Source organism: Mustela putorius, unplaced genomic scaffold (genome assembly GCF_011764305.1).
Source record: "Mustela putorius furo isolate JIRA1106 unplaced genomic scaffold, ASM1176430v1.1 tig00000487_pilon_pilon_pilon, whole genome shotgun sequence".
Taxonomy (NCBI): Eukaryota; Metazoa; Chordata; class Mammalia; order Carnivora; family Mustelidae; genus Mustela; species Mustela putorius.
Genome location: NW_025421399.1, coordinates 8,714,300 through 8,735,540, shown reverse-complemented (window position 1 = coordinate 8,735,540; position 21,241 = coordinate 8,714,300). Strand labels below are relative to the sequence as shown.

Here is a 21,241-nt window from a genome sequence, read left to right as displayed (position 1 = left end):
TCTCACTAGCCTCTTCACCCCTGCCATCATTCAGGTATTCCTGGTCCTTATGACCCCACATGCAAAGTTACAGAAGCACGGACGCAGAACATCCTTGAGTCGGGAGGGACTTTATATATTACTTATTCCAACCTCACCATTTTATAATGAGTACACCATTGCCCAGAAACTTCCCGATGTCATATAGCAGACCCTGAACAGCAGGGCTGGGATTAGAGCCCATGTTTCTAATAAGAGCCCATGTTCTCACTCTCTCTCACTCACTCGCTCTCTCCTCATGCTGCCTCTCTTAGAACAGACTAGAAGCCAGCCTCACCTTGTTTGGCGCACCCACCATGACCAGGCTACTTCTTCTAAAACATGAGGTCCTAAAGGTCACCTCTCAAAAATCTTCCCTGACTCCCCACCATCTACAGGACAAACTTGAAACTTCTAAGTCTGAAATTCAAGGTCATGCTTAAGTCAGGACCAGTCCCAAGTCTAGTCCTTTGCAACCCTTCTTCTAATGCGCAGGACATCCACTCCAGCCCGGCGGCTTGGCAGCATCCCCCCCCCACCCCCCACAGGACAACACAGCATTCCTGCCCCTGTTTGTAAAGCTCTTCTCTTGAACCAATCAAATCTTACAAAACTTTTAAAGTTCCTTTCTCCAAAACATACTTTCAACACTCACTCTCTCTGCCTACCTGCTGCATTTCAATGTTTTCACCTACAGTCAGTCAATTTTACACTTGATTACATGCTTTCTTTTCCTTCGTCATGTAAGTACAAATGGGGAATACTTCTTAAATGCTTATTCTGTCAATCATGACACCAGCATATACCACAAAGCTTAGAGGAGGTACTTAATGCAATGAATTTTATTAGACCAGGAGGAGTCATTTCCCTAGACTTCCCGTGAGGGCCAGTAAGCTCTAAGCTGTAAACTACCCAGGGCAGCTCCAGTCCAATAATGAGAGAGTTAGGAAGAGGGAGGAACAATGACAGACTCTTTCAACTCCTTAACCAAACCAACCACCACCCTGCCGTCACGACCACCCATACACACACAAACCTGCACACACACACATACACACACACCACAACCCCCCATCCCAGACATAACCACACACGCCCCGCATACCCCACATGCACATATACATACACACACCATACACACATACACACACACACACACACACCATACACATCACATTCCCCCCCACACACACGACCCATGTACCCCATAGACACACATACACACACATATCATACACACCCAAATATACACACACACACCCCATATGTACACATACATATACACATACCACATACCCCACCATGTACCACTAGCACACATACCCCATACCCCTCCACACACACATATACACACCCCATACCCCACCACATACATACCACATACCCCATACCCCCCACACCGTACACATATATATATATATATATCACACCACATACCTCATACACACACACACACACACACACACACAGTTTTTTCTCAGTCATATGAAAGCCCATATAAACCTCCCTATGTCACGCTAAAAGGTCAGAAATGAAATTTTACTTTATACAACCACCAAAATAAAATGGAAACGCTTTTAAAAAATTAATGTAACCATACAACATCACCTTTTTTTTCAAGTTTTCGAATAGTCTCCTCCATTTCATTTTGTTTCTTTTTATATAAAGTTTTCAATTCTTCTATTTCATTATTCTTTCTTTCTAAAATCTGCAAATGAATTTAAAATGTTTTAGTAAACTATTTTTTATACACAGAACACAGAACTTTTTTGAATAAGCACAATAGTTTTTGCAAATCTATCTCAGCGAATCCCATAAATGGTTTCCAAAAAAAATATAAAAATTATATTTTAGTGCACTAAGAAAATATCAAATATACTAGAATAACTGATTATTGAAAGAAATGTTACCAGCTTCCAATTTTCATGATCAATTTTTTGATAATATAAATAATAAATTAGGTGATTCTCTAAAATGTAATTCAGAGATTAAAGGGTCATAAAGTAGCAGAGAGAAGCCATCAGAAAATCGGCCTGTTGGCACAGCACAATCCACCCTCCACCCTCCCCAGCACTGAGACAGAACACCTTCAGAGGAGCGGTCCCTGGATCCTCCCTCTCTCTGATGTCCCTTCTTTTTCATGCACAATAATAAGAATCCCTAGAAACATGGGAAGTTGAGCTGTGTTATGCTTCTTTTATACCTAGCTATTATGAACCCAAAAAATCAGTTCAAAATAAGTCAAAAATTTTAATGATATACATGTAAAAATATTTTATATTTTTTGTACAATGAATGATGTAAAATGTTAATTATAAACCATTTTTTCCAACATTTTTCTTTCCAACTTTTGGAAGTCAAACCAACTTTTTACAAACCATCATTAATTGTATTGTGCCACAAGTTTTACTTTTTTTATTTTTTTCTTTGCCACAAGTTTTAAATGTTTTAAATGAATCATTTTATAAGATTTAAATATTATTTTATACTCCTACATACATCTACACATACAGGCATAAAAGAAAAAAAAAGAAAGAAAATGAAAAGAAAACCTGGAGAAATAACCATAAATGTAATAGCTACCAAGTAGGACAAAAAATGTGCTAACAAAGGGGAAAAAGAAAACCAAATTGAAACTGAGGCAGGAGTAGGAATATCCACTTTTCTTATGGTTGGAGTACATTTCTTATACAACCAAATTCAGCTTTAAAAAAAAAAAATGGCAGGGGGCATTATTCACCAGTCTTTCCAACTTTTGGAAGTCAAACCAACTTTTTCTTAGTGCTTTTATTACCAGCATTTTACTTTACCTTTCACGGTTTTAGTTCTACCTCTAAGAATGATTGGTAAATAAGAAAAGGAGCTAATTTGATCCTAATGTTCATAAAGAAGCACAAAAGGAAAAGAATGTATGCAAAAAAATAAAACACTCTAATTTTGTTCCTCCCCAATGCCTGACACTTAGAAAATGCCATCTAAGCAACAAGCTGATGAATATACTTTCCAAATCTGGCATAAGGTCAAGGATTTTATTTATATTTTACCTGGCATTTCAAACTAGTTGCATTGCTTTCTTTTTTCATGCAGAATTTATTTTAAAAGAGAAATTCCTGGAAAGAATTTTATTATTAAATGTTTTTCTTAGAATAGATTTTTGTAACGGACATATCAAGAAGCCTATTTCAAACTCTATTACCATGATTTTCCAAATATATTTTTATACTTATTTATCTTATACATCAATATATTCTATTTCATTTGGATATATAATTATGTTATATTAAAATTACGTTACTAAATCTCTAACATATTTGTGATAGAGAACTGTTTTTATCTAACCAATTTAAGCTAAGGTAAATTCTAGTAAGAGCAGAAGGTAATTCAGGCCTTTAAAATGTGAAAGGGAAAGAAGAAAGAAGAAGGGAAAGGATTCAACATATTTTTCTCCTTTTAATTTTCAATCAGTGGTTTCCTTCTTGTTGCTTTGAAAGAAAATGAGCCAAACAGACACCTGACTAAATATTAATATATTTTCAGCTTTAAGAAAGCTTGGGTATGTGATGCGTGGCTTCAAGTCCCTGCTACCACCTCTGTCACTCAGTTTTGGGAAGCAGGATCAGGCTTCGCTGTGAAACGGGAAATGCCAAATTTCTACTTAGATTAACCTTCATGTATTAAAATATATAAAAATATCACTCAACTTTTTAAATCAATACTAAAATATACTAATCATTCAAATTCCATGTGGGATAACTATAAATTAATTATTATTGGTGTTGTGCCCATTAAGAAGAAAAATAAGTTTTCCTTAAAAAAAAGAAACTGCAACATTAAAAGGCATAAATCCAATGAGCTAGTGAACGATGCATGCAGTCTACACCAAACAGAACTAAGCCCAAAAGTTCCTTTGCCAATGAAAAAGAAAATTTTAATTTCCAGAAACCCAACAGAATATCAGACTAAAAGAAAAACTCGTGTCTACAGCTGATGTCTTACTTCAGCCTTTACAAAGGTAATGACAGCATGCGGATTCTGGACTACGAGAAGGCCAGCCTTCAAACAGAGGAAGAACTAAAGGGCAAGGCAAACCATCAGGATACTTACATGGACATATTTGTTCAGAAGATGAAGTTTAAAGATCAACTTTTGCCAAATTATTAATTTAGCAAATTCCATTTATAGCCCAGACTGTTCTAAGTACATAAATAAGTAGATGCAGAGTTGATGGTTACAAGACCTAGAACATTCCGGCAGATACCCTACCTTCTGAACGTCGGCATCATGTTTCTGCTGCAGTTTAAGCTTCTCCTCATGACATTTAGCTTCCAGCATTTTTGTTTTTATGTCCAACTTCAAGAAAAACATTTTGAAGGTGTTATTAACATACTTTCCCTCTGGCAAAAGCTCACAATTAAATTAAAAGAATTCCTGATGTGAAAGTATCATTTTCCACTTTTTTCTTACGGCCACTGGTCTAGCAATCACATCGTCTTACCAACATGTTGGTTACATTCTTTGATTACTTCCAAGCTCATTTTCAAATGAATTTCACTGCACAGGCAAAACGGAGACTACTAAATACAGATTCAGCACTTAGCCCCACCCCACTCCACCCCCAAAAGAAGTCATCTTAAATTGATATTTTGCTAAATTCACTAGTAGTTTAGCCTTTGTTTTCTATTTTTGAGCCTCTACTCAACCTTTTTACTTTTTTCTTTTCTCACATTTATGTGCTCATTAAAAGTATTCTTATTTACCTACATACTTAAATATGACCATTTTTTAAAAAGATTTTATTTATTTATTTGACAGAGAGAGAGATCACAAGCAGGCAGAGAGGCAGGCGGAGAGAGAGGGGGAAGCAGGCTTCCTGCTGAGCAGAGAGCCCGATGTGAGGCTCGATCCCAGGACCCCGGGATCATGACCTGAGTTGAAGGCAGAGGCTTTAACCCACTGAGCCACCCAGGCGCCCCTAAATATGACCGTGGACATCCACAATCATGGCATATGACTGATCATCACGCATTTCTCTTAACAGATTTTCTGTCTCCTGGAATCGCAGACCCTGACTACTTCAAGGAAGGAACTTGATGTCCTTTCTAGAATTCATTAATAACTCCTATTCTTATCAAACCAACACCTACTGTACCAGTGTTCTGAGTGAAGCCAGCCTAAATGCAACGAATCCTTGTTAATAATGGGCACATCTCAGAATTAAAAGAATAATAGTGACGGGTTTTAAGATGAAAAATAGGAAATTATCTCAAATGTAAACGTGTTTGACCGCCTGATTCCTTACCCTCTGAAAGAGTATATACATTGGTGTCTGACAGAGCTCATTTCTATTTCGAATTCTAATCCCATTACATTAACTGCTGTGACTTTGGGCAAGTCACCACTTTGAGATTCTATTTCATCTTGTCCTAGTTAAGAGTTAAGATTAATTACCCTTACATCAATGAGCTGTGAAGCTTATTTTCAATGATATTGTTTAAGTAACTATACTCAGGACAAAAAAATTAGTTTACAACCTTCAGGAAAATTTTCTTTTAAAATATTACAAATGTCCTGTCAAAATACTCTCTTGAAAATTTCTGAAATACACTTTATATGTTTCAATTGCTATTTCAAAAAAACTAATGAAACTGAACTTAAGAGAAACATGCACGATCAAGTCAACACAGGAAAATGAAATTTAAAACTTTCACAAACAAAAGTGAACAGTCTCATGATTTTTTAAACAATGAGTGGTTAAGAGGAAAGCAGTCATTCATTTACTATACACAAGGAAGAAACTGTGAATGTTTCCATTCTTTTGCCTCTAACTCCCTTTGTTACTTATTCATTTTAGCAGAAAGGGGACTGGGTGATCCAAGTCTGTGTGAAGATCCTGAACAGAAGCATTATAGAAGTCTTTTAAAAAGTAATTAAACTCAAAAAGCAGTATAAGCAAGCTGGGCAGATATGGGAGACACAGTTCACTGCAGTATCTTTCCCCAACACCTTTGAGAGAATCTGTCATACCCTTTGCTTCTGAGGGGAGCCCTAAATGCCATGGAACTATGTTGCCATAATCCAAACCACCTCCTCCCGTCTGTTCCACTTCAATCTTGGTTGACCAGATTAGGAATAAACACCTGACACATGCTTAACCAATCCATTAGTTGGAGAATAATCGTTCTGATGCTCTCTCTCAAGATTATGTGACCTAGGGCAGCAAGTTAGCAACTTTGAGGAACAAACAAGTTCTAGAGGGGCAGCAACTGAGAGAAAGTAAAGGAATCCATTACAGAGAAGAGAGCAAACCACATACACCAACATAGCAAAGACTAGAAACCATACAGTATCTTCGATGTCAAGTAAGCAAACTCAGGCCCTAATAGTGTCCATGACAGTAAGTGTGCTTGAATTTGAAGGTTTTTTGTATTCCTTTTTACTTCAGGGAAGCTCGATGGATCTCTGTTCTTGCATCCACAGAGATATATCTAAATTTGACTTTTCTGCTATAATTTTTACTTTGGTATAATATTAAACTTAAAGAAAAATTACAATATAGTACAAGGAGCTCCCATATCCCTTTACCCAGATTCACATATGGTTTATATTTTGCCTGATGTGCTTTATCATTTTTAATATCTCTATCTACTTAGAGACATACATAAAACTACTTTCTGAACCCTTTGTGAGGAAGCTAGAGATATCCTGCTCCTTTGTCCCTAAAAACTTCAGTGTATAGTTCCTTAAAAAACAAAGGTGCCATTTTCCGTAACCACAGCCCTTATTGAAATCAGAGAATGTAACAATACAATAATATTACTTAATGTACAGTCTATATCAAGCTTTATCAGTTATCACAATAATGCCATTTGTAGGTGTTTTTTGGTTCTTTGTTTCCCATTCCAAGATCCAATTCAGGATCACACATTGCCCTTAAGTAACATATCAACTGCATCTCCTTTAATCTAGGGCAGCCTTTCTTTTTGTTTCTTGACCTTGACATTTTAGAAGAGTATAGGGAATCACTGAATGTCCCTCAGTTTGGATTTGTCAGATGTTTCCTGATCATTAGATTTACTAGATTTTGGCAACATTAACTTAATGTGATGTATCCTTTTTAAATTCCATCTTATTAGGAAGAGGATGGTTTGTCCTAATATAGCCAATGTAGCATTTGATAACTTGGTTAATAGAACAACAAGTTATCATCAGGTTACTATTAAATAGATAGTTTTTCTACTGCCATCCTAAAATAATAATAATAAAGGAGTATCTCTTTCTGGAAACTCTTACCTTTACACCAAAAAAATAGTTCTATATTTCTGCCTGTACTCAGGGGCATGATTCATGACGAATTATCAGGATTAGAATACAGAAGCAATTTTACTAGTATAGTATATAAAGACAATACAGGACACAAGATACAGATATATAGATATGCATACATCTATGCGCATCTATATACATATACCATATGCATATGGAAAGAGAGTAAACAGCCTTGCTTAATTTAACACAAAGACTGAAATTAAAAGACTGAATACAGCACTCCTAATTTGTTTGACCCCCTGTTCCCGTAAGTCTATTCCAAACAACATTTAAGTTTTCTTTAACTGGGCTCAGTATATACACTATCAATTTCAAACTGAAGAACCATGGAGGTCTACTTCAGGTTATAATGGAGTGACTAGTACCAAACTTACCTCCCAGTGTTAACAAGCACAAAACGGGATGAAATACTGGAGGTGACCATTCCCAGGTATTAGGAAACAGGCAGTGTGACACTGCCATCCTCCTAAGCTGAGTCCCACTATCGTTGTGGCTCCCTGCATGGGCAAAAGCACCATCCAAGTGGAACCCCAAAGCTCTACTTAAGTGGGAAGGCAAAGGTCAGAGTTCAGGACAGCTGAAGAAGCTGGAATCTTAGGTAGAGGGCACCAGGAACGTGGGAACTGCCAGCAGGAGCCCTGCCAGCCCTTGAGCACGGGGAGGGAATGTGTGTGCATCTGGGCACTGGGTGCATGCACTGGGTAAACAACACAGCTGGGCTGCTCTAAAGTAGGAAATACAACAGACGCCAGATGACACGGTGCTGTGAGACACTGAAGGCCCAGCCCAAGCAAACTGAAGACAGCTTCCTAACAACTTGGGAAGACCTCCCCATCCACCTAAAGCCACACTTCAGGCTTATCCTAAACCTGTAAAGTCTAAAAGCAAGCCTTTTACAAGATCTTCAGAAGAGACAGAGCTTGTAGATTAGATCCCACCATGCTGGAGGAGTTTGGGAAATATCTTTGGCTTTCCACATTTTTGCCTTAATAGAATGTAAAGTCAAGTTTACACAAGTCAGAGGTAACTGACCAATACCTGAACAGCCCATAAGAACAACAACAATAAAAATCAGCATCGTATGACAGAAGACCACAGAATCTAGAGGTCTCCAAAATGTATCCTCCACAATGACAATGTCTTATACACAGAAACTAGTAAACATGAAAAAAAAAGAAAAATGTTGTCTATCGGCAAGAACAAATAAGTAAAAGGAGCTAATAAGGCCCAAGAGGAACCTACTGGGCACATAAGACTTTAAAGCAGTTAATATAAATACTGCAAAGAACTAAAGGAAAATATATTTTAAAACTTAAGTATTCATTTTAATGAGAGAACAGATAAGAAATCTCAGCGGCGTAATGGAATTATAAAAAGAAACAAGTAGAAATTCCAGAAAATTATAACAACTGAGAGGGAAAAAAAAAATCCCTAGATAAGCTTAGCAATACCTTTGGGATGGCAGAAGAAAGTGTCTATAAATTTGATGACACACCAGTAGAAATGATCTAAGCCAATGACTGAGAAGGAAAAAAAAAATTAAAGAATTAATGAAAAATGAACAAAATTTCAGGCAGCTGTGGAACAAAATCAGAGTCTAATATATCTGAAGAGGGAAGTGGTTAAAGAAATAATGGCCAAGAACTTCCCAAGTTTGAGGAAAAATAAATACTAACTTAGAGATCCAAGATGCTCTGTGAACTCTGAGAAAACATTTAGGCGCATTACAATTACACTGCTGAAAACCAAAGATAAAGAGAAAACTTTTACAACAGCCAGAAGAAAAGAGACATGATCTACAGGGGAACAATAATAAGAATGACTGCTCACTCCTCCTCGTGAGGAACAATAGAGGCCAGAGGACAAAGGAATAATATCTCAGACGTGCTGAAAGGGAAAGAAAAAAAGTCACTCCAGATAAAAGGAAAGCCGACAGGAGTTGTCACCAGTAGAACTGCACTACAAGAAATCATAAAGGATATTCCTAAGGATGAAAGGAAATTATACCAGATACAAACCCAGATTTGAAAGAAAGAGGAGGACCTGGAGGAGTAGATAAGTGGATACATACAGAAAAGCGGTTTTCTCTTCTCCTAATTTCCTCAAAAGACAACTATTTAGTGCAAAATTGACAACACTGGAAGGTGGGGTTTAATGTATGTAGAACTATGTCAACAATAGCACAGAGAATCAGGATTAAACTGCATTATACTGTTTCTGAATTATTAGATTTGCCACATAGGAAGAATAGAGCAGGACGGTCTAGCAGGAGGTGGTTCTGTATTGACCGTACACAGACTCTGACAGGGGCAGGAGGCACGTGTTTAGCCCTAGAATGACCAATTAAAAAAAAAATATCAAAGCATATATAACGAAGAATTCAATAGAAAAATTTAAATGAAATAACTTTTTTTATTAACATAGAATGTATTATTTGCTTCAGGGGCACAGGTCTGCGATCCATCAGTCTTACCCAATTCATAGCGTTCCCCATAGCACATACCCTCCCCAGTGTCCCTAAACCAGCCACCCTATCCCTCTCCACCCCAATAGTTTTTAAATGAATAAATGAAAATAGGACAACAAAGGAGTGGAAAAAATAAGGTACCAGTGGAAACAAATACCAAGAAAGTACACTGAAAACCAACCGGCTATATCAATAATTACATTAAATTTAAATGAACTAACCACTCTAATAAATGACAGAGCAGACTACATTGTTAAAGAATGACCCCATTATATGCTGTCTACAATTGATCTGTTTTAAACATAAAGACACAAAAATTGAAGAGCATGAAAAGATATGCCACACAAACCAAGAAATTATAAGAAAAGATAAGAGGGATATTTTATAGTGATACAGGAATTCATCCTAGCAATATTAAGACTTCCTACTTATGTATCTGTCAAATAACAAAATTCCCATTTGTATGCAGGATTGAAAAATATAATTTGTATCCAGAATATAAAAAGTATCTAGAATATAAAATATAATTGTGTCTAGAATATAAAAAGAGCTCTTACAACTTAATAATAAAATGACAAACAACGTTTTATTTTAAATTTATTTATTTTGAATAAAATAATTTTATTTTACTTTAAATTAAATTTATTTTAAAATGTAATAGCATGAGGAGTGGCTGGGTGGCTTAGTCAGTTGGGCACCTAACTCGGTTTCCGCTCAGGTCATGATCTCAGGGTTGTGAGATAAAGCCCATTGTCGAGTTCCGTCGGCAATGCAGAGTCTGCTTGGGACTCTCTCTCCCTCTGCCCCTACCCCTGGGCTTTCTCTCTCTCTCTAAAATAAAAAAATCCTTAAAAAATGTGATAGCATTAAACAAATACTTCACATAAAAAGATATATAAATGGGCCAAAAGCATATGAAAAGATATTATCATTAGCCATCAGAAAACACAAATTAGAACAACCACGACATCAAGCCAGAAAAAGACATGGAGGAAACGTTAATGCACATTGCTAATTAGAAGTCCTTCTGAAAGGCCGCCCATCTGGTCTATGGCCATACCACCCTGATACAGCTGGTTGGTCTTCAATCTCATGTGAAAGGACAACTTCCTGACATTCTGGGAAAGGCAAAATTAGAGAGATAGTAAAAAGATCAATGGTACCAGAGGAGGAAGGGAGAGAAGAAGAAATGGAGAAGGGAAGAGTTTTAGGGTGTACTATTCTATACAATACTATAATGGTGGATACGTGACCTTATACATTTGTCAAAACCTAGAGAAATATATATATATATATATATATCCCAAAGAAGAGATATCCAAGTGATTCATGGACTTTAGTTAATACTAACCTATCAAAACTGGTTCATCAGTTCTAACTGGTTCATCAGTTCTAACTACTGTATCATACTAATACAATATGGTAATAATAGGGACTTAATTTTTCTAAACCTGAAAGTATTCTAAAAAATAAAGTCAAATATTATTTTTTAAAACCACAATGAGATACAACTTCAATGGGCTAAAATAATTTTTCTTAATGGCAACTGGTATCAGTTTATTTCAAGATAGTTCTCATTCTGGAATTTTAGTTAATCTAGTTTTTGTTGCTTCCACATACTATACACAGATGTCTTTAAAAGTATGACTTTTTCATATTTACCCAAGCTTATAAAACAAATCTATATCTTTATGTTATTAGATTATTTATTGTTAGTTATTTCCTACAGGACTCTTAACCTGTAAGAGGGTATTGGAAATTTTATTTAGAAAGTTTAATTAAGTTGGCATTGTATGTCAATAGATCTTTTTTTTTTAAGTTTTTATTTAAATCCTAGTTAGCATACAGTGTAATATTGGTTTCGGGAGTAAAATTTAGTGATTCATCACTTACATACAACACCCAGTGCTCATCACAACAAGTGCTATCCTAATCCCTACCACCCATCCAGCCCGTAGCCCATCAACCTCCCCTTTAGCAATCCTGTTTGTTCTCTGTCATTAAGAGTCTCCTAAGGTTTCCCTCCCTCTCTTTATTTTACAACTTTCCCTACGTTCATCTGTTTTGATTCTTAAGTTCTACATATGAGTGAAATCATAGGGTATTTATCTTTCTTTGACTGACTTATTTCCCTTAGCATAATACATTCTAGCTCTATCCATGTTGGTGAAAATGGCAAAATTTCACTCTTTTTGATGACTGAGTAATATTCGTGTTTGTGTGTGTGTGTGTGTGTGTGTGTGTGTGTATCTGTGTGTGTGTGACATAGTCATTCATCAGTGGATGGACTTTTGGGCTCTTTCCATAATTTGAATATTGTTGATAACGCTGCTATAAACATCAGGGTACATGCGTCCCTTCAAATCAGTACTTTTGTATCCTTTGGGTAAATACCTAGTAGTGCAATTGCTGGGTTGTAGGATAGTTCTATTTTTATCATTATGAGGAACCTCCATACTGTTTTCTGAATTAGCTGTACCAGTTTGCATTCCCACCAATAGTATAAAAGGGTTCCCTTTTCTTCCAATTCTCACCAACATCTGTTTTTCCCGCATTGTTAATTTTAGCCATTCTGACAAGTGTGAAGCAGTATCTCATCATGGTTTTGATTTGCATTCCCCTGATGACGAGTAATGTTGAGCATCTTTTCATATGTCTGTTAGCCATCTGTGTGTCTTTGGGAAAACCCATTCCTACCCTCTGCAACTGGATTATTTGTTTTTTGATTATTTGTCATTTTGAGGGACTTTGGGGGTATTTAGGTTTGATATATTCTTTACATTTTGGACACTAACGCTTTATCAGATACATCATTGGCAAATACCTTCTCCCATTCCATAGGCTGCCTCTTAATTTTGTTGATTGTTTCCTTCACTGTGCACAAGGTTTTTATCTTAATAAAATCCCAATAGTTCATTTTTATTTTTCTTACCTCCAGAGACATGTCTAGTAAGAAGTTGCTATGGCCAAGGTCAAAGAGGTTGCAGTCTGGGGTGCCTGGGTGGCTGAGTCAGTTAAGTGTCAAACTCTTGATCTCAGCTCATGCTTTGATCTCAGGGTTGTGAGTTCAAGCCCCATGCATGGTAGGCTCCACACTAGGTGTAGAGCTTACTTAAAAAAAAAAAAAAGTTGATGCCTATGTTCTCCTCTAGGATTTTGATGGTTTCCTATCTCACATTTAGGTCTTTCACCCATTTTGAATTTACTTTTGTGTCTGGTGTAGGAAATCAGTCCAGTTTCATTCTTCTGCATGTGGCTGTCCAGTTTTCCCAACACCATTTGTTGAAGAGATGTTTTCCCATTTGGTATTCTTTCCTGCTTTGTCAAAGATTAGTTGGCCCCATAATTCTGGGTCCATTTCTGGGTTTTCTATTCTGTTCCATTGATCTATATGTGTTTTTCTGCACCATACTGTCTTGATAACTACAGCTTCGCAATACTAATACAGTTTGAAGTCTGAAATTGTGATGCCTCCAGCTTTGCTCTTCTTTTTCAAGATTGCTTTGGCTATTCAGGGTCTTTTGGGGTTCCATACAAATTTTAGGATTGTTTGTTCTAGCTCTGTGAAAAATGCTGCTGGTGTTTTGAAAGGGGTTGCATTAAATGTGAAGAATCCTTTGAGTAGCACAGACATTTTAAAAATATTTCTTCTTCCAATCCATGACCATGGGATGTTTTTCCATTTCTTTGTATTATCTTCAGTTTCTTTCATAAGTGCTCTATAGTTTTCAGAGTACAGATGTTTTGCCTCTTTGGATTTGTTATAAGCCTAACTCTTCTTTAAATGTTTGGTAAACTGGCACCTGGGTGGCTCAGCCAGTTAAGTGCCTTCCTTCCGCTCAGGTCATGATCTCAGGGTCCTGGGACTGAGCCTTGTGTTGGGCTCCCTGCTCAGCAGGCTGCCTGCTTCTGCCTCTCTCTCTACTCCTCCTCCCCACTTGTGCTCCCATGCTCGCTTGCTCTCAAATAAATTTTTTAAAAATTAAAAAAAAAGAATGTTTGGTAGAATTCCCCTGGAAAGCCATCTGCCCTGGACTTTTGTTTGTTGGGAGACTTTTGATTACTGACTCAATTTCTTTGCTGTTTATATCTCTGTTCAAATTAAAATAACTTTTTAACTGACAGTATCAAGTATTGGTGAGGATATGGAACAACTTGAACTCTCAGGCATTGCTGATAGGAGTACAAAAGTGTACAACTACTTGGAAGGCAGTTTAGCAGTTTTATCCAAGAGAACTAAAAACGTAAATCAACCAAAAACCTGTACATTAATTTTCATGGTAGCCTTATTCATAACAGCCAAAACTGAAAACAAACCAAAGGGTGATTAAAAGATCAATGGATAAACAAATTATGGCGTATTCATGCAACAGAACACTTCTGCCCAGCGTCATAAGGGATGATCACACCGCATACCACTAGCCCAAGAAAAGAGCTAAATTAAAAATCTGAAGTATGGTTTCTGCTGAATGTGTATCGCTTTAGCACCACCATAAAGTCGAAAAAGCATAAGTCAAACCATTGAGTCAAACCTTGACTTAAGTCAAGGACCATCTGTAGTTATCAATTTCAGTAGCAGCAGCAGAAAGGAGTGAAAAGAAAAAATTACAGAAGCAGAAAAACAACAAATACATGACTGATTACATAAAAATTACAAAGTTCTGCAAAAATGTCTGGGGGAGGGGCACCTGGGTGGCTCAGTGGGTTAAAGCTTCTGCCTTCGGCTCAGGTCATGATCCCAGCGTCCTAGGATCGAGCCCCACATGGGGCTCTCTGCTCAGCGGGGAGCCTGCTTCCCCCCTCTCTGTCTCTATACCTGCTTGCTATCTCTCTCTCTCTGTCAAATAAATAAATAAAATATTAAAAAAAAAAAAAAGAAATGTCTGGGGTTGGGAGACAAACTATAAGTGCCTCTTAATCTCAGGAAACAAACTGAGGGTTGCTGGGGGGTGTGGGTGGGAGGGATGGGGTGGCGGGTGATGCACACTGGGGAGGGTATGTGCTATGGTGAGGGCTGTGAACTGTGTAAGATGATGATTCACAGACCTGTACCCCTGAAGCAATCCATTCTATGTTCATAGAATAAAAATTTAAAATAAAACAACTTGCAAGGCTTTGATCCTAAAAATTTATATGGATTGCTTCATTATTTCATGTCATTCTCACAATGGCATCTGCAAGTGGGTACTTTTACCATCTCCTTTTTACAAATAGCAAAACTAAAGCACAAAGAGGTAGCTGCTCAAAGTCACCCAGTCATAGAAGTATGAAGCCTGATTCATACTCAGCAGTCTGGGTCCAGCTAATGAATGCAAGCTAAATAAAGCTAAGGGTTAACTATGAGAGTTAGAGGCGCCTGGGTGGCTCAGTTAGTTAAGTGCCCAACTCTTGACTTTGTCTCAGCTCACGTTCTCAAGGTCCTGAGATCAAGCCCTGATCTGGCTCTGCCCTGAGAGTGGCGCCTGCTTGAGATTCTCTCCCTCTGCTAATGGAAAAACCAAGATGCTTTCTAAATAGTCTTATGGTTTTAATGAGAAATGTTTGCTTGGGACAGAAAAACTGGCATAATTAGGGAAGAGAGGAGGGACAGGCACATAACCCATAAGTCACTGACACTCTAAAACATGCTATGATTTTCTGTTCCCTAAAAACTTCTTTTAATGTTTTAAGATTAAGAGCTCCTATCTTTTTTAGATCATTTAGTACTTTACACACATCTTCCTCACGATATTGAATAGATTAATTAAATTAATATTTAATTTTTTTAAATTCCATTTGAAGGATACTGGCAGAAATTGTTCTTTCAATATCTGAGCTTTCCCCCACAAACTATTACTCATTTTTTCTTTTTTCCCCCTTTTTAACTAATGACCTTTTCATCGTGCATATATTCTCCATTCTGTACTTCCACTTCTTCCCTTCCTTTAAGAATGTCTTCCACCCTTCATTAAAACTGCAATCTCAAAGGTCACAATGTGACATAATTGCAATTCTTACTCCAAAAGCCCTTTGATCACCAATTCTAAGGGCAAAGTCCATGCTTTTGTCTTCAGTGATTTGCAGGAGGATCAGGTTTTTCCTCAGCTTCTGTCTCTGCTGTTGTGGTTCTCCTCTCACTCCTCAGAGACGGTTTCTCTGTCTCCGCCATTCTTCTGTTCAGCCCGGTGGCTGCCTTCACTATAGGGAAACACTTGCCTTTGGTGATTTTTTTTTTAATTTTTAATTTTTATTAACATATAATGTATTATAAGCCCAAGGGGTGCAGGACTGCGAATCACCAGGTTTACACACTTTACAGCACTCACCACAGCACATACCCTCCCCAACGACCACAACCCAACCACCCTCTCCCTTCCTCCCTCCCCCACTCAACCCTCAGTTTGTTTTGTGAGATTAAGAGTCTCTTATGGTTTGTCTCTCTCCTGGTCCCATCTTGTTTCATTTTTTCCTTCCCTACCCCCAAAACCTCCCACTTTGCTTCTCAACTTCCTCATATCAGGGAAATCATATGATTATTGTCTTTTTCTGGTTGACTTATTTTGTTCAGCATAATACCCTCTAGTTCCATCCACGTCATCAAAAATGGCAAGATTTCATTTCTTTTGATGGCTGCATAGTATTCCATTGTAGATATACCACATCTTCTTTATCCCTTCATCTGTCAATGGACACTTAGGTTCCTTCCATAGTTTGGCTAGTGTGGACATTGCTGCTATCAACATTAAGGTGCACGTGCCCCTTCAGATCACTACATTTGTATCTTTAGGGTAAGTACCCAGTATTGTGATGGCTGGGTCGAACGGTAGCTCTATTTTCAACTTTCTGAGGAACCTCCATGCTGTTTTCCAAAGTGGCTGCACCAGCTTGCATTCCCACCAACAGTGTAGAGGGTTCCCCTTTCTCTACATCCTCACCAGCATCTGTCATTTCCTGACTTGTTAATTTTAGTCATTCTGACTGGTGTGAGGTGGTATCTCACTGTGGTTGGATTTGTATTTCCCTGATGCCAAGTGATGTGGAGCACTTTTTCATGTGTCTGTTGGCCATCTGGATGTCTTCTCTGCAGAAATGTCTGTTTGTGTCCTCTACCCATTTCTTGATTGGAGTATTTGTTCTTTGGATGATGAGTTTGGTAAGTTCTTTATAGATTTTGGATACTAGCCCTTTATCTGATTGTTGCTTGCAAATATCTTCTTCCATTCTGTCAGTTGTCTTTTGGTTTTGTTAACTGTTTCCTTTGCTGTGTAAAAGCTTTTGATCTTGATGAAGTCCCAATAGTTCATTTTTGGCCTTGCTTCCTTGCCTTTGGCGATGTTTCTAGGAAGAAGTTGCTGTGGCTGAAGTCAAAGAGGTTGCTGCCTGTGTTCTCCTCAAGGATTTTGATGGATTACTTTCTCACATGGAGGTCTTTCATGCATTTTGAGTCTATTTTTGTGTGTGGTATAAGGAAATGGTCCAGTTTCATTTTTCTGCATGTGGCTGTCCAATTTTCCCAACACCATTTGTTGAAGAGACTGTCTTTTCTCCATTGGACATTCTTTCCTGCTTTGTCAAAGATTAGTTGACCATACAGTTGAGGGTCTATTTCTGGGCTCTCTATTCTGTTCCATTGATCTATGTGTCTGTTTTCATGCCAGTACCATACTGTCTTTTTTTTTTTTTTTTGGACAGAGATCACAAGTAGGCAGAGAGGCAGGCGTTGGGGGGGGGGGGGGAAGCAGGCTCCCTGTTGAGGACAGCCTGATGTGGGGCTCTATTCCATGAGGTCATGACCTGAGCTAAAAGCAGAGGCTTAACCCACTGAGCCACCCAGGTGCCCCAGTACCATACTGTCTTGATGATGACAGCTTTGTAGTAAAGCTTGAAGTGTGGAATTGTGATGCCACCAACTTTGGCTGTCTTTTTCAACATTCCTCTGACTATTCGAGGTCTTTTCCGGTTCCATATAAATCTTGGGATTATTTGTTCCATTTCTTTAAAAAAAATTGATTGTATTTTGATAGGGGTTGCATTAAACATATACATTGCTTCAGGTAGCATAGACATTTTCACAATATTTGTTCTTCCAATCCATGAGCATGGAACATTTTTCCATTTCTTTGTGTCTTCCTCAATTTCTTTCATGAGCACTTTATAGTTTTCTGAGTATAGATTCTTTGTCTCTTTGGTTAGGTTTATTCCTAGGTATCTCATGGTTTGGGGTGCAATTATAAATGGGATTGACTCCTTAATTTCTCTTTCTTCTGTCTTGTTGTTGGTATATAGAAATGCAACTGATTTCTGTGCATTGATTTTATATCCTGACAAGTATATTCCTGTACACGTTCTGCCTTTGGGGATTTTATCTGGATTGAGCTCTAATCTCCCATGCAGGTGAGTCCCAACCTTCCATCTCCAGGACTCAGATCTTTCCTATTTTCTACCACCTCCTAGCTAACTCCTGTTGGTTGTTCTAGTACAATTCAACATTTGATACAAAATAATAGTCACTCCATATAAACAACTCCTTATCTTTACTCCTCCTGACCCTTAACATCCCCAAGTCACGATATTCAAGGCCAGGTGGAAACTTCAGTAGCTCCCTGGGCCTTGACTTGGCAACAACATACATGTGTCACTTCACCACACCCCCTCTTCTTTTCTTTTCCCTGTACCATCAGCCAGGAGGTCTACAAGCTGCAGCTAAACACACACTCTGGCTTCCTGCTTCATGTCTTCTTTGCCTTTTCACATCTCATGGCTCAAATGTCATTCCCTCCATGAAAGCTTCCTCAGGCTTCCCAGAAAACAGCAACTTTTCCTTCCTCAGTATCCCTTGTAACACTTTGTATTCAACATGGCCCACAGTTGGTTTGCACTGTACTTTCTTTCCTTCTTTCCTGGACCTGAAAAATAAGTGTTAGGGGCTTTTCTCATCACATTTGCTGAATAAAATAATTAAACTTTGTAGTCCCATTTGTATTATTTGTGCACAATACTTATGCAGACATATAAGTACACAAGTATGAATATGTTAAAGTTAAGTTTTAAAATTTAGACAAATGAAAAACTGAGCCTAAATTATAGAAGTTTTGATGTCAAGTAAGAAGACAGAGCCATTAAGGAGACTTGGCAAAGAAGCCCTGCTGAAAGCAATGCATAAGAAACTCAAGGACTTTTATGCTATTTCTAAGATCAGCTATTGTTCAACGTGTTTTCATCTATCGATTCTCTGATGTAAAAGGAGTTAGGTTTGAAACCAACATACCTGTCTAAGACATTTGCCCCTTCAAAAATATCTTCAAAGAATCAGTTGGGGTAAGTGGAAAGAGGAGAGCTTTACCTCCTCTGACCAAGTCCCTGCGCAAAAGGACCGGAAGTTCCAATCAATTACTTGAACCACCACCTCAGGGCTAAACCACCCGCTCCTAGAAAAAGAAGCATACAGCCACCAAGAGAATGAGACGATGCCACGGGAACACGAGGCATGTGTGACAAGACATTCCACGGACAACCTACTGCCAAAGCAAAGGATCTGAAAATGGATCGCCACCCTCTCTACAGGACATGCCTCCAGGCTATTTTTAAGAGAATTTCTTAAAATTTGTACTTAGACCTTACGAAATTTTATTTAGAAAGTCCATTTGGCTTAATTTTCTCTGTAGTATGTGCTTCAAAGAATAGCTCTGACGTTGGACATTCTTTCCAAGTGAATAAAACTGATGAAGGTACTCACTTGGGATTAGAGAATTTCCTTGGGTTTAAAAATATCCCACTTACAGTATAACTAGTTAAGTTTTAGGACAATTACCATTGTCATTTTATTTAACTAAATACTCACGAGCCTTGAATCAAGGGTTAGTTTGTTGTTGCTGTTTGTATTTTTTTTATTTTTTAATTTTTTAAATTAATATATAATGTATTATTAGCCCCAGGGGTACAGGTCTGTGAATTGCCAGTTTTACACACTTCACAGCACTCCCCATAGCACATACCTTCCCCAATGTCCATAACCCCACCCCCTTCTCCCTACCCTCTCCCCCCAGCAACCCTCAGTTTGTTTTGTAAGATTAAGAGTCTCTTATGGTTCGTCTTCCTCCTGATCCCATCTTGTTTCATTTATTCTTCTCCTACCCCCAGTGTTGGGTTTTTTTTTTTTTCTAAAGAAAACAAGGAATACTTACCAGTCTATTCACTCAGGCATTCAACACTGACTCTTACAGAAGAGCAAATTTCTTATTCAGAACGGTATTTTTATGATTAGCAGTTTTGCAGGTGCAAACTTTAACATTTGATACTGAAATCCATACAATACCAAAATAAAATGGCATAATAACTATTAATGAATTTGTAAGGAAAAAATGTATTGAAGTTATTTAAGCAGGTATCAGCTACATATTTTAAAATACCAACGAACTCCTTTTAATGTCATTTCAAAGCTTTAATGTTGATCAACTACCACAATCATATCAAAAAGAATAAAATATGCAAAAAGAGAAAGATTTATTCTGATGCAGAGAAAAACTCGACAAACTACGAGTTTTCCATGAAGCAGAAAATGTCATACTTGGAAATATTGGCTGCCTTTATTTACTGCGACTACACAGTAAGTCAACTGTAAGGCAGAAAAGCTCAAAAACACTGCTGATGTCACCCATGTGCACGGCCCAGCAATTTCCAAAGCCACACAACCGCATGGTGTGTTTGCTTCCTCCCACTTTCTACATCTCGACAATCACCGCAGCAAATTGCAGAAGACGTTGTTTCTAAAATAATCATCACTGTACTAACTCAGATGCCTAATTGTTACAACCATTTTTTAGAGAATTGTTATACTAGTCAGGGGATAGATATCATCATGTGTTGATAATTAAGATTTTTCCTGATTAACATCTCCAGTGTACCCCCCTACTCTCAAAATGTTCACTTGTAGTATTCCATAATGCCAACTGTTACTCACTGTACTTATTTCTAAACACAGCACAAAGAACAATGCATCTATCTCTCTTGCTACCTTATCCATGGGGCTTAGAGATGGACGGCATTCTCTGAAGTCATTTCTAGTCTCCTCAGAACTCTTTACAGTCAGAGAAGAAGTGGTATTTAAACATACACAGTGCATACTGGTATTTTTCTTCTAATTTTTATATTTTGCTATGTATCATACACAAACATAATTTACATGCAACACAAACAATCCCAATCCTATTCTATACTGAGTTTTTTTTTTTTTAATTTTTGTTTAGCTTCTCTGCACTCTTTGGTGTTCACTTTTTATTTGACTCTCTCCCTCTCCTCCCCATGTCCTTCTGAAGTGTTAATACCCGCATGATGTATCCCTTAATAACAACCTAGTACATCTGCATATCTCCTGCCATGTTCACAGCTCACATACAAACATACACAGGCATACCCCAGGAAGGGGTTTTGTAGCACAGACTGCCAGTGTCC

At 37.7% G+C, this 21,241-nt stretch overlaps 1 protein-coding gene across 7 annotated transcripts in view; it reads right to left on the bottom strand.

Moving 5' to 3' along the window:
• The window catches only part of CEP112 (centrosomal protein 112), a 408,382-nt gene that overhangs the window by 320,488 nt on the left and 66,653 nt on the right, over positions 1-21,241 (bottom strand). For all 7 annotated transcript variants that reach the window (XM_013054507.2, XM_013054504.2, XM_045080931.1 and 4 more), the window contains 2 exons: positions 4,282-4,368; positions 1,627-1,726 (listed from right to left, as the gene is read on the bottom strand). In XM_013054507.2, the coding sequence (XP_012909961.1) occupies positions 1,627-1,726; positions 4,282-4,368 (187 nt within the window). The remainder of the gene's footprint in view (positions 1-1,626; positions 1,727-4,281; positions 4,369-21,241) is intronic.